The sequence below is a fragment of the Telmatherina bonti genome, assembly GCF_933228915.1.
Source record: "Telmatherina bonti genome assembly, chromosome: 13".
Lineage (NCBI taxonomy): Eukaryota > Metazoa > Chordata > Actinopteri > Atheriniformes > Telmatherinidae > Telmatherina > Telmatherina bonti.
In genome coordinates, this window is record NC_136611.1 from 709,394 (window position 1) to 724,264 (window position 14,871).

At 49.9% G+C, this 14,871-nt stretch overlaps 1 protein-coding gene across 6 annotated transcripts in view; it reads right to left on the reverse strand.

Moving 5' to 3' along the window:
• Window positions 1-14,871, reverse strand: part of LOC306764394 (extracellular matrix organizing protein FRAS1-like) — a 623,368-nt gene that overhangs the window by 472,583 nt on the left and 135,914 nt on the right. For all 6 annotated transcript variants that reach the window (XR_013771547.1, XR_013771548.1, XM_079251555.1 and 3 more), the window contains exons 10-11: window positions 9,814-9,903; window positions 5,965-6,112 (exon numbers count right to left, since the gene is read on the reverse strand). Coding sequence is in view for 4 of the 6 variants with exons in the window: in XM_079251555.1 (XP_079107681.1) it covers window positions 5,965-6,112; window positions 9,814-9,903 (238 nt within the window). In the remaining 2 variants the exon portion in view is untranslated. The remainder of the gene's footprint in view (window positions 1-5,964; window positions 6,113-9,813; window positions 9,904-14,871) is intronic.

Sequence of the window (14,871 nt, forward strand, 5' to 3'; positions counted from 1 at the left end):
GTGGACAAGGGGGGACTTCATGTCCCCAGGTGGGGGTGTCCTCTGTGAGTGAGGGGGTGGTGGACAATCGGTCTGGGATTCCCCTTCTGCCGCCCCTCCTCTTCTCTGTCCTCATGCCCCCCTTCTGCCGCCCCGCCTCCTCTTTGTCCTCATGCCCCCCTTCTGCCGCCCCGCCTCCTCTTTGTCCTCGTGCCCCCCTTCTGCCGCCCCGCCTCCTCTTTGTCCTCGTGCCCCCCTTCTGCCGCCCCGCCTCCTCTTTGTCCTCGTGCCCCCCTTCTGCCGCCCCGCCTCCTCTTTGTCCTCGTGCCCCCCTTCTGCCGCCCCTCCTCCTCTTTGTCCTCATGCCCCCCTTCTGCCGCCCCGCCTCCTCTTTGTCCTCATGCCCCCCTTCTGCCGCCCCGCCTCCTCTTTGTCCTCATGCCCCCCTTCTGCCGCCCCGCCTCCTCTTTGTCCTCATGCCCCCCTTCTGCCGCCCCGCCTCCTCTTTGTCCTCGTGCCCCCCTTCTGCCGCCCCGCCTCCTCTTTGTCCTCGTGCCCCCCTTCTGCCGCCCCGCCTCCTCTTTGTCCTCGTGCCCCCCTTCTGCCGCCCCGCCTCCTCTTTGTCCTCGTGCCCCCCTTCTGCCGCCCCGCCTCCTCTTTGTCCTCGTGCCCCCCTTCTGCCGCCCCTCCTCCTCTTTGTCCTCATGCCCCCCTTCTGCCGCCCCGCCTCCTCTTTGTCCTCATGCCCCCCTTCTGCCGCCCCGCCTCCTCTTTGTCCTCATGCCCCCCTTCTGCCGCCCCGCCTCCTCTTTGTCCTCATGCCCCCCTTCTGCCGCCCCGCCTCCTCTTTGTCCTCGTGCCCCCCTTCTGCCGCCCCGCCTCCTCTTTGTCCTCGTGCCCCCCTTCTGCCGCCCCGCCTCCTCTTTGTCCTCGTGCCCCCCTTCTGCCGCCCCTCCTCCTCTTTGTCCTCGTGCCCCCCTTCTGCCGCCCCGCCTCCTCTTTGTCCTCATGCCCCCCCTTCTGCCGCCCCGCCTCCTCTTTGTCCTCATGCCCCCCTTCTGCCGCCCCGCCTCCTCTTTGTCCTCATGCCCCCCTTCTGCCGCCCCGCCTCCTCTTTGTCCTCATGCCCCCCTTCTGCCGCCCCGCCTCCTCTTTGTCCTCATGCCCCCCTTCTGCCGCCCCGCCTCCTCTTTGTCCTCATGCCCCCCCTTCTGCCGCCCCGCCTCCTCTTTGTCCTCATGCCCCCCTTCTGCCGCCCCGCCTCCTCTTTGTCCTCATGCCCCCCTTCTGCCGCCCCGCCTCCTCTTTGTCCTCATGCCCCCCTTCTGCCGCCCCTCCTCTTCTCTGTCCTCATGCCCCCCTTCTGCCGCCCCGCCTCCTCTTTGTCCTCATGCCCCCCTTCTGCCGCCCCGCCTCCTCTTTGTCCTCGTGCCCCCCTTCTGCCGCCCCGCCTCCTCTTTGTCCTCGTGCCCCCCTTCTGCCGCCCCTCCTCCTCTTTGTCCTCGTGCCCCCCTTCTGCCGCCCCGCCTCCTCTTTGTCCTCGTGCCCCCCTTCTGCCGCCCCGCCTCCTCTTTGTCCTCATGCCCCCCTTCTGCCGCCCCGCCTCCTCTTTGTCCTCATGCCCCCCTTCTGCCGCCCCGCCTCCTCTTTGTCCTCATGCCCCCCTTCTGCCGCCCCGCCTCCTCTTTGTCCTCGTGCCCCCCTTCTGCCGCCCCGCCTCCTCTTTGTCCTCATGCCCCCCTTCTGCCGCCCCGCCTCCTCTTTGTCCTCATGCCCCCCTTCTGCCGCCCCGCCTCCTCTTTGTCCTCATGCCCCCCTTCTGCCGCCCCGCCTCCTCTTTGTCCTCATGCCCCCCTTCTGCCGCCCCGCCTCCTCTTTGTCCTCATGCCCCCCTTCTGCCGCCCCGCCTCCTCTTTGTCCTCGTGCCCCCCTTCTGCCGCCCCGCCTCCTCTTTGTCCTCGTGCCCCCCTTCTGCCACCCCTCCTCCTCTTTGTCCTCATGCCCCCCTTCTGCCGCCCCTCCTCTTCTCTGTCCTCATGCCCCCCTTCTGCCGCCCCGCCTCCTCTTTGTCCTCATGCCCCCCTTCTGCCGCCCCTCCTCCTCTTTGTCCTCATGCCCCCCTTCTGCCGCCCCTCCTCCTCTTTGTCCTCATGCCCCCCTTCTGCCGCCCCGCCTCCTCTTTGTCCTCGTGCCCCCCTTCTGCCGCCCCGCCTCCTCTTTGTCCTCATGCCCCCCTTCTGCCGCCCCGCCTCCTCTTTGTCCTCATGCCCCCCCTTCTGCCGCCCCGCCTCCTCTTTGTCCTCATGCCCCCCTTCTGCCGCCCCTCCTCCTCTTTGTCCTCATGCCCCCCCTTCTGCCGCCCCGCCTCCTCTTTGTCCTCGTGCCCCCCTTCTGCCGCCCCGCAGACACCAAAACACCAAAACACTGACGACTCACATGATTAGGGGGGGGGGGCATGCGGTGTATGGTGGGCGGGGCTGCTTAGGTGGTCCCTCTCCCAACACCGCGTGGCACTTCCCTCAGTTTTAATTGCAACTAATACATACTTCACAATCAGTCATAAGCGGGGGGGGGGGGGGGGGGGGGGGGGGGGCGATAGGGTCTTCTCATGCCCCTATTCTCGGGGGCTTTGCTGGGGGGGGGGTACAGGTGGGGGAAGAGCGCCATCCATGTGTGGTTGGGTAGAAGTAGAGGGAGGGGGTGGCGGGGTGTGAGCGTGTGTGGGGGCGGGGGCGGTTGGGGTTTGTGTGACTTGGTATGGGTGAGTGAGTAGAGGTGGGGTGGGGGGGTGTATGTGATGGGAGATGTGTGTGGATTGCGGAGGGGTGTGTGGATGGGGGCTGAGAGGGGAGTGCGTGTTGGGGGAGGGAGGGTATGCATGTATATGTGTGTGTGGTTTGGTGGTGGGGGGGGTGGTGTCCTGTACCCGGGGAGCGCAGCTGGTGCACTGGGGTGCGACCTGGCTGCCGCTGGGTGGCGGTCTGGGGATCCTGGTCCTCCGTCGGTGTGGGCTGGGCCCTCTGCCTGCGGGGGTGGGGGGCTGCTCTCGGGCTCTTGGGGCCCTGGGGCCTGCGCTCTGTCTGCCCTGGGGGGCCGGTGCCCGGTGGGATCGGCCCTTGCCGGCCTGGGCCTGCTGGGGCCTGTTCCCCCTGACTGCGGGGGACTCTGGTTGGGCACCTCCTTCGCCACCTCCTGGGCAGATGCATGGCTGGCTCCGGAGTGGGGGGGTTGGGATCTGTGCCTGGGGGTGACTGTCGGTTACCCGGGTCTCTGGGTTCTCCTGGCCTTCCTCTAGCTGTAGGCGGGCGGGGTCACATTGGCATGATCACTCTTCTCTAAACACGTTCCACTCTGAATGTTCTGCATGAATGTTCTGCATGTGTCACAGTCACTGAGTCATCCAGCAAGTTTATTCATTAACAGCAGGTAGCTCTCTTTCTGTCTTTTTGATTTAACTTGCTAGTTTCTGGTCCTCATGATTGTCAACGGTTTTGTTCTCCACAGGGACCATGAATCTAGAGTTGGCTGGTGTGGGTGTATATATTTATGTGGGTGGGTGGGTATGTGTGTATGTATATGTATATATGTATGTATATATTATATATACATATATATATATATATATATATATATATATATATATATATATATATATATGTATATGTGTGTGTGTGTGTGTGTGTGTGTATGTATATATGTATATATATAATGTATGTGCGAGTGTATATACATATATATGTAGGTGGGTATGTATGTGTATATACGTGTATGCATTGATCTCTTTCTTTTGTTTTCTATGTTCTCTTTTCTGTTCTCTTTCTGCTCCTTTCTGGTCCAGCAGCATAAACTCTGTAATACAAGCTATTATCCAAAGCAAATAGAAAAATAAAATAAGAATCCAGAAATACAAGGGGATCATTACATCTATAAAAGTTCCTCTTGGCAAAATAAATTAGCTCAGCAGAACATCAGTCTGCTGCTTAAATGCTGGACAAGACAGAAAAAAAAAAAAGAAAAAAAAATGTTTGCAACCGTCCAAAAACACCAGATGAAGATAAAAACCAGTGTTTTACTCTTCTCAACTATTTCTTTGGGTGATTTTTTTTGGCAGTTCTTTAATTGTCTTTTTCCTGTTCCTCTCCTTCTGTGGTTTTTTCCTCTCTCTGGTTGTGTATCAGTTATACAACTCAACAATGCCCCCAGTGCTCTGCTGTGGTATTGCTCCATGTTCTGCATCAAGGCACAGATAGCTGCGTACGTAACCAACACAGACAGACAGAAGTGTCCATCTGTCTGCATAGCTGTCTCCTGCATCCAGGAAAACTGGACCTTTCCAGGGGAACAAGAGTCAGATTGTGTCCAGGAGGATTTAAGGAGACTGGAGGAATGAATGTTGTAATGAAACACAGTAAAGTTCTGGTTCTCCAGGCTGCAAGAAAAAACGTCTTGTCCGTTACGGAGTTACGGAGGGATTTTTATAAAAACTTCCAGAGTTGTTGGAAATGTAAAAATGAAGAAGTGATTAAATTCTGGTGGTGATCCGGATCACCGTCTGGATCCAGGAATGTTTTAAAAGGATTCTTTAACATTGTGCTTGGTGGAGGTTTCCGCTCTCAGAGTTTCTAGTTTCAGATTTAACGGCTGGGCGGCTGGTGCACGCGGCTGGGCGGCTGGTGCACGCGGCTGGGCGGGTGCTGCACGCGGCTGGGCGGGTGGTGCACGCGGCTGGTGCACGCGGCTGGGCGGGTGGTGCACGCGGCTGGTGCACGCGGCTGGGCGGGTGGTGCACGCGGCTGGGCGGGTGGTGCACGAGTGTTTTAATGTAAAACTGTTGGTACTTTCTCACCACCTCGATCAGCTGTTTTATCAGAACAATCTGTTTTACCTGCAACAGTAAAACACAGAAGCAGCAACTCCACTTCCTGTTTCTCCCTGTTAACCACGCCCACCCATGTTAACCACGCCCACCTCACATGTCCAACCAATCACACAATACTTTTCAGAGCCCCGTGAGAAAAAAGTTCTGCAGCCCGATGTGTCGAGAACTGTCTTCAAACACGTCTAAAACAAAATGACATCCTTTTCTTCTCGGAGCTTCGAGAACAACAAGAAAGTTCTGTCTTCTCCTGGAGGATGGAACAGGCTTTAGACTCGGCTTTCCAGTCAACTTCCAGCTTCCTTTTCCACTTTAAAAAAGGAAGAAGTGGGATATATTTTTTCCTCATTTTAAGAAAGATGGATCAGTCATTTCTTCAGCAATATTCTAAAAACAGGAAATGTATATTTCTGCAAATAACAGATTCAGAAATTCTGCTTTAAACTGTGATGCTGCTTTAAGTCCAAGAGAAGAAACCAGAAGCTGTTCGTCAACAAAGGAGCCACTTTTACCAGCCGTTAATTCAGACGTCGTTTAGAACAAATAAATCTTTTAGGCTCTTAGAAATAACTCACAGGGAACAGAAACATTTACTTTTTATTGCATTTTATGACCAAAAAACGTGCACAAAAAAAGTTTGTGCATCTCCACAACATTCCCAATTGTTTCACTTAAAGGCCAAGAGGCTGTGAGTTCTTTCCTACAGTCGCTGTGTCAGCGGCTTTCCACAGTTTCCTGAGTTGCTATAAAACTGCAGCAGGAGTTGAGTTTTGACACTTCTTTTACAAACAGCAGAGATTTCCTCAGTAATTCTGAAAAATCACGGTTTTCTTGCTCATTTCAGCTGAGAACTTTTCAGCAACAACTTGGCTCTGGGGATGCATTTTAACGTTCATTTGGTTAGTCAGGACGCTGGATCTGTCCATGAGGATTACGCTTCATTTTCCTGTAGAGCCAGCGCAGACATGCGACTCAACCGTTGCAGACCTCTGGAATAAACAGGCACATTTCTGGACCTACACAGCTGCACATCTGACACTTACTTCTTTAATATATTCAAATTCTGCAGAAAAATCTGTAGATAGAATATCTTAATCTAACCAACTTACCTGGTTGACACTTGGGGCAACACTGGTCTTCCTGGAGCACAGCCATGGAGCCCAGAGGGCACGGAGGGCAGGAGCCCAGGTAACAGGTCACCTGGGCATCGCGGCATTCACACCGTCTACAGCTGCCGTCACTCCAACGAGCCGAGTTCTGAAGCAAGACAGAGGATTGTTTCTGTATAATTACCAGCTTCGTAGGAACATAAAGATACACCGGAGAGGTGGAGCGTCACCACCATGCTGCTTTTAGCTCTGCAATTAAAACACTGAAAATTTGCTGCCACCAAAAAACTGCAATAAAAGGTAAAAATCAACATGAGGACATTTTCTGAGAGATGGCTAGGAGGTTCTGAGTGAGGATGTTGTCATCCTCATCTGACTCGCTGTGTTTAAACTCAGCTCTTCTTCTGCCGTCAAATGTTTCTTTTGAGACACTGTTTTAGTCAACAGTAGCTATAAGGTGGATAAAATCATTGCAAACAACAGTAGATCCCTAAAGCATGGAAATACAATCTGGAAGTATGCCCCCCCCCCCCCCCCCAACACACACACACACACACAGTGTACCTTACAGGGTGCTTTAAGGAGGATACCAGCAACTATTACAGCTTCACTGTATTTGATTTGATGAACAACCTTCCGTCATGATGTGGAGTTTGTCTTTTCTGTTTTATTTTCTACTTTTCCTCGTTTAGTTCCCTGGTGTCTGGTTCCTGTTTAATCCACTGGTTGTTAGTTCACCTGGTTTCAATAAGTCTGTGTCTCCTTCTGTTTCTGTGGATAAATACTGCTTGGTTCCATTTGCCAGTTTACTGTCTGTTCTTCAGTTAAAGACCTTTCTAAGCATTTCCTCATGTCTCGCCGCCCTGCATCTGGGTCCACATCGCCACCACCTCTCCGCGACACCTTCTGCACCTCCTGTAAAGAGTTCTCAGGATCCAATATATGCCCCACAATATTCATAATGTGCTCCAACTCACATTTAACCCACTAAATATTCAGGATTGATGGGAATGTTGTCCTTCCCACTTTTCCTGTACCAAACATCACCACCTTCCGTTAAAGAGTTTATTACTTTGGAGAACGAGATGGTTTCCAGGCTTCCTGAATTGCTGCTTTCTATGTCCCTGACGTTCCAGACCAAGTCCCTGTCCTCTTTCCAAGCACATCTTCAAGAACCTTAGCCTCTGTCAAAACAAAACTGACACTGCTTAAATTTGTCTTTCAAATCTCTTTTTCTTATATTTTCACTGACATCTCATTACACAGCCGCTCACAGGGGTGATCAGAACACTGATCAATGTTGTCTGGTTTTTTTTTATCTCCCAACTCATAGGAAACCTCTAGAAGACAAACACAATGTTCTACACTGTTGTTGTGACCCGCGTCCAGGCAAGGGAACATTTCCACCCATGGTTGTTGTCATCATAAGGGTCCGTGCCTCTATTGCTGAGGCGGCCGACTGGAGCTGTGGCTGTAAGGTCGTTGGTGCCTGTCGTGGCGGTAATCCCAGGACTCGTTGGTGGACACCAGCAGTGAGGGATGCCGTCTAGCTGAAGAAGGAGTCCTATCGGGCCTTCTTGGCCTGTGGGACTCTGGAGGCAGCTGATGGGTACCGGCGGGCTAAGCGGCATGCGGCTTCGGCTGTCGCCAAGGCAAAAACTCGGGCATGGGAGGAGTTCGGCGAGATAGTCGAATCCCGGATTGAGGAGGAGCAGTGTGGTTTTCGTCCTGGTCGCGGAACAGTGGACCAGCTCTATACCCTCTCTGGGGTCCTGGAGGGGGCATGGGAGTTTGCCCAACCAGTCTACATGTGCTTTGTGGACCTGGAGAAGGCATTCGACCGTGTCCCCCGGGGGCTCCTGTGGGGGGTACTCCGGGAGTATGGGGTACCGGACCCCCTTGTACGAGCTGTCCGGTCCCTGTACGACAGGTGTCAGAGCTTGGTCCACATTGCCGGTAGTAAGTCGGATTAGTTTCCGGTGAGGGTTGGACTCCGCCAAGGCTGCCCTTTATCACCGATTTTGTTCATAACTTATATGGACAGAATGTCTAGGTGCAGCCGAGGTGTTGAGGGGATCCGACTTGGTGGCCTCAGGATTGGGTCCCTGCTTTTTGCAGATGACGTGGTCCTGTTGGCTTCATCTGGTCGTGATCTCCAGCTCTCACTTGAGGGATTCGCGGCCGAGTGTGAAGCGGCTGGGATGAGAGTCACCACCTCCAGATCTGAGACCATGGTCCTCAGCCGGAATAGGGTGGATTGCCCTCTCCGGGTCGGGAGTCAGGTCCTGCCTCAAGTGGAGGAGTTTAAATATCTCGGGGTCTTCTTCACGAGTGAGGGAAGGATGGAGCGCGAGATGGACAGACGGATCGGTGCGGCGTCTGCAGTAATGCGGACTCTGCGCCGGTCTGTCGTGGTGAAGAAGGAGCTGAGCCAGAAGGCGAAGCTCTCCATTTACCAGCCGATCTACGTTCCTACCCTCACCTATGGTCATGAGCTGTGGGTCATGACCGAAAGAAGGAGATCTCGTATACAGGCGGCTGAAATGGGTTTCCTCCGCAGGGTGGCCGGGCTCTCCCTTAGAGATAGGGTGAGGAGCTCGGTCATCCGGGAGGAGATCAGAGTAGAGCCGCTGCTCCTCCGCATCGAGAGGAACCAGTTGAGGTGGCTCGGGCATCTGGTCAGGATGCCTCCTGGACCTCCCTGGTGAGGTGTTCCAGGCACGTCCCTCTGGGAGGAGACCCCGGGGAAGACCCAGGACACGCTGGAGGGATTATATCTCTCGGCTGGCCTGGGAACAACTTGGGATCCCCCCGCAGAGTTAGCAAATGTGGCTGGGGAGAGGGAAGTCTGGGCTTCCCTGCTTAGGCTGCTGCCCCCGCCACCCGACCCCGGATAAGCTGTAGAAGATGGATGGATGGACAAGCAGACATGGCAGCCTGGCACATGTCTTGCTGCTTCACAGCTGGAAACATGACAGTTTGTCTGTTAGTAGCTAATTGAATAATCCCTTCGCAGTTACTAGTTATAAGCCAACACTTCTCATGAGTCTTTCTCATTAGAAACAGATCAGACAAACTCACCCAACTTTCTCCCAGCAAACAAGGCCAACACAGTTAAGATGGTTCTTTATACTTTGACTGCATGTTATCATGATTTACAACACTTTAATGATAACAATTTAGTTTTTTCTTCTTCACATCTCTATACCACAACAACCTCTTCCCTCCAGCTGAACAACAAGCTTATTTAGCCCACGTAAGAAATCATAAGCATGCTGTCACAAGCATGTTCCTGTGGTCTTTCAGGACAGTCTAAATGATGTAAGGCTGTGATGCACTAATATTCATGCATGGTGATGAAAAGTTCTGTTCTAGAAAGGAAAATATCCTGATGGAGACTCAGCCTGAGCAGCAGCTTCAGCTGACCGTCCTGCAACTCTTCATCAACCTTCCACTCTGACTAAAAGTGTAAAATATTACATCTCTGCATTCTACTTCTGGATTCATATGAAGCTGAACCCCCAGAAGATAACATCAGGTAAATAATAAGAACTGAACAGCCCTGCATCATGTGATAGCTCCATCTTAAATCACACACTGACTTAATCTTATTCTCAGTGTTAAGGGTTGCTGTTATTATATTCATAGTATCATGAATGCCTTTTCCTCCTCTGCTCTGAGAATTAATGCCTCTTATTTCACTTTCTGCTTCCGAAAACAGAGTTTACAGAAGCCCTGTAGGGTTTTTTTCCTCACCCACAGTTGGGATTTCATGATTATTTCTCCAAATCTTTTCTCAACTTTATGTATAAACACAAAGTAGCATCCTGGGTTCTGACTTGAAAGTACCTTGTAGGATTTGCCTTCGTACACACAGGTGGGCTTCAGAGACGAACACTCAGGGCAGCACTTCCCTGGCAGGTGAACGAGCTCCGACTCCTGAAACCATAAAAACACCACAAAGAGGTAAAATATAGTGTAAGAGCAAAAAACTACAGACAAATAAAAAATCTGCAGTAACATGGAAGTAAAAATTATTCATTTTTTGAAACAAGTAAAAGCAAATACCTTTAGAAAATAACTTTCTAAACATTTGGCACAAATTTATTGGTAGAGTTAGGTAAGACTCCATCATCTATAAAAACAGAACATTCCTCAGACGGTATAAAAGCAGTTTGTACAAATATCAGTTAAACCATCCAGTCTGAACCTACCCAGCTTACCAGTACTAACTGGTCAAAAGCTCTTTCAGAAATTAACACTGCACTGACCCGCACCAGTCGTTAAATCCATAACCTCGCCTTAACCACGGTAAACACCAACCCACACTAGTCGTTAAAACTGTGACCTCGCCTTAACCACGGTAAACACCGATGCGCACTCGTCGTTAAATTTTTAACCTTGTCTTAACCATAGTAAACACCAACCCACGCTCGTTGTTAAAACTGTAACTTCGCCTTAACAACGGTAAACACTGATCCACACTAGTCGTTAAAAGTTAAACCTCGCCTTAACCATGGTAAACACCGACCCACACTAGTCGTTAAAAGTTAAACCTCGCCTTAACCATGGTAAACACCGACCCACACTAGTCGTTAAAAGTTAAACCTCGCCTTAACCATAGTAAACACCGACCCACACTAGTCATTAAATCCATAACCTCGCCTTAACCATAGTAAACACCAACCCACGCTCGTTGTTAAAACTGTAACTTCGCCTTAACAACGGTAAACACTGATCCACACTAGTCGTTAAATCCATAACCTCGCCTTAACCACGGTAAACACCAACCCACACTAGTCGTTAAATCCATAACCTCGCCTTAACCACGGTAAACACCAACCCACACTAGTCGTTAAATCCATAACCTCGCCTTAACCACGGTAAACACCGATGCGCACTCGTCGTTAAATTTTTAACCTTGTCTTAACCACAGTAAACACCGACCCACACTAGTAATTTAATCTGTAACCTCGCCTTAACAACGGTAAACACTGATCCACACTAGTCGTTAAAAGTGTAACTTCGCCTTAACAACGGTAAACACCGACCCACGCTAGTCATTTAATCTGTAACCTCGCCTTAACCACGGTAAACACCGACCCACGCTAGTCGTTTAATCTGTAACCTCACCTTAACCATAGTAAACACCGACCCACACTAGTCGTTAAATCCATAACCTCGCCTTAACCACGGTAAACACCGACCCACGCTCGTTGTTAAAACTGTAACTTCGCCTTAACAACGGTAAACACCAACCCACACTAGTCGTTAAATCCATAACCTCGCCTTAACCACGGTAAACACCGATGCGCACTCGTCGTTAAATTTTTAACCTTGTCTTAACCACGGTAAACACCGACCCACACTAGTCATTAAATTCGTAACTTCGTCTTAACCATAGTAAACACCAACCCACGCTCGTTGTTAAAACTGTAACTTCGCCTTAACAACGGTAAACACTGATCCACACTAGTCGTTAAAAGTTAAACCTCGCCTTAACCATAGTAAACACCGACCCACACTAGTCGTTAAATCCATAACCTCGCCTTAACCACAGTAAACACCAACACACGCTAGTCATTAAATTCGTAACTTCGTCTTAACCACAGTAAACACCAACCCACGCTCGTCGTTAAAACTGTAACTTCGCCTTAACAACGGTAAACACTGATCCACACTAGTCGTTAAATCCATAACCTCGCCTTAACCACGGTAAACACCAACCCACACTAGTCGTTAAATCCATAACCTCGCCTTAACCACAGTAAACACCGACCCACACTAGTCGTTAAAAGTGTAACTTCGCCTTAACAACGGTAAACACTGATCCACACTAGTCGTTAAAAGTTAAACCTCGCCTTAACCACGGTAAACACCGACCCACACTAGTCATTTAATCTGTAACCTCGCCTTAACCACGGTAAACACCGACCCACGCTAGTCGTTTAATCTGTAACCTCACCTTAACCATAGTAAACACCGACCCACGCTCGTTGTTAAAACTGTAACTTCGCCTTAACAACGGTAAACACCAACCCACACTAGTCGTTAAATCCATAACCTCGCCTTAACCACGGTAAACACCGATGCGCACTCGTCGTTAAATTTTTAACCTTGTCTTAACCACGGTAAACACCGACCCACGCTAGTCATTAAATTCGTAACTTCGTCTTAACCATAGTAAACACCAACCCACGCTCGTTGTTAAAACTGTAACTTCGCCTTAACAACGGTAAACACTGATCCACACTAGTCGTTAAAAGTTAAACCTCGCCTTAACCATAGTAAACACCGACCCACACTAGTCGTTAAATCCATAACCTCGCCTTAACCACAGTAAACACCAACCCACGCTAGTCATTAAATTCGTAACTTCGTCTTAACCACAGTAAACACCAACCCACGCTCGTCGTTAAAACTGTAACTTCGCCTTAACAACGGTAAACACTGATCCACACTAGTCGTTAAAAGTCTAACCTCGCCTTAACCATGGTAAACACCGACCCACACTAGTCGTTAAAAGTCTAACCTCGCCTTAACCATGGTAAACACCGACCCACACTAGTCGTTAAAAGTCTAACCTCGCCTTAACCATAGTAAACACCGACCCACACTAGTCGTTAAAAGTCTAACCTCGCCTTAACCACGGTAAACACCGACCCACACTAGTCATTAAAAGTTAAACCTCGCCTTAACCACGGTAAACACCGACCCACACTAGTCATTTAATCTGTAACCTCGCCTTAACAACGGTAAACACTGATCCACACTAGTCGTTAAAAGTTAAATCTTTAACCTTGTCTCAACCACGGTAAACACCGACCCACACTAGTCATTTAATCTGTAACCTCGCCTTAACCATAGTAAACACCGACCCACACTAGTCATTTAATCTGTAACCTCGCCTTAACCACGGTAAACACCGACCCACACTAGTCATTTAATCTGTAACCTCGCCTTAACCATAGTAAACACCGACCCACACTAGTCATTTAATCTGTAACCTCGCCTTAACCACGGTAAACACTGATCCACACTAGTCGTTAAAAGTTAAACCTCGCCTTAACCACGGTAAACACCGACCCACACTAGTCGTTAAAAGTTAAACCTCGCCTTAACCACGGTAAACACCGACCCACACTAGTCATTTAATCTGTAACCTCGCCTTAACAACGGTAAACACTGATCCACACTAGTCGTTAAAAGTTAAACCTCGCCTTAACCACGGTAAACACCGACCCACACTAGTCATTTAATCTGTAACCTCGCCTTAACCACGGTAAACACTGACCCACACTAGTCGTTAAAACTGTGACCTCAACTTAACCACAGTAAACACCGATGCGCACTCGTCGTTAAATTTTTAACCTTGTCTTAACCACAGTAAACACCGACCCACACTAGTAATTTAATCTGTAACCTCGCCTTAACAACGGTAAACACTGATCCACACTAGTCGTTAAAAGTTAAACCTCGCCTTAACCACGGTGAACACCGACCCACACTAGTCATTTAATCTGTAACCTCACCTTAACCACGGTAAACACCGACCCACGCTAGTCGTTTAATCTGTAACCTCACCTTAACCATAGTAAACACCGACCCACGCTCGTTGTTAAAACTGTAACTTCGCCTTAACAACGGTAAACACTGATCCACACTAGTCGTTAAAAGTTAAACCTCGCCTTAACCATAGTAAACACCGACCCACACTAGTCATTTAATCTGTAACCTCGCCTTAACCACGGTAAACACCGACCCACGCTAGTCGTTTAATCTGTAACCTCACCTTAACCACAGTAAACACCGACCCACGCTCGTTGTTAAAACTGTAACTTCGCCTTAACAACGGTAAACACTGATCCACACTAGTCGTTAAAAGTTAAACCTCGCCTTAACCACAGTAAACACCGACCCACACTAGTCATTTAATCTGTAACCTCGCCTTAACCACGGTAAACACCGACCCACGCTAGTCGTTTAATCTGTAACCTCACCTTAACCACAGTAAACACCGACCCACACTAGTCGTTAAATCCATAACCTCGCCTTAACCACGGTAAACACCGACCCACGCTAGTCGTTTAATCTGTAACCTCACCTTAACCATAGTAAACACCGACCCACGCTCGTTGTTAAAACTGTAACTTCGCCTTAACAACGGTAAACACTGATCCACACTAGTCGTTAAAAGTTAAACCTCGCCTTAACCATAGTAAACACCGACCCACGCTAGTCGTTTAATCTGTAACCTCACCTTAACCATAGTAAACACCGACCCACGCTAGTCGTTTAATCTGTAACCTCACCTTAACCATAGTAAACACCGACCCACGCTAGTCGTTAAATCCATAACCTCGCCTTAACCACAGTAAACACCGACCCACGCTAGTCGTTAAATCTGTAACCTCGCCTTAACCACAGTAAACACCGACCCACACTAGTCATTTAATCTGTAACCTCACCTTAACCACAGTAAACACCGACCCACACTAGTCATTTAATCTGTAACCTCACCTTAACCACAGTAAACACCGACCCACACTAGTCATTTAATCTGTAACCTCGCCTTAACCACAGTAAACACCGACCCACACTAGTCGTTAAATCCATAACCTCGCCTTAACCACGGTAAACACCGACCCACACTAGTCGTTAAATCCATAACCTCGCCTTAACCACGGTAAACACCGACCCACGCTAGTCGTTTAATCTGTAACCTCGCCTTAACCATAGTAAACACCGACCCACACTAGTCGTTTAATCTGTAACCTCACCTTAACCATAGTAAACACCGACCCACACTAGTCGTTTAATCTGTAACCTCACCTTAACCATAGTAAACACCGACCCACACTAGTCGTTTAATCTGTAACCTCACCTTAACCATAGTAAACACCGACC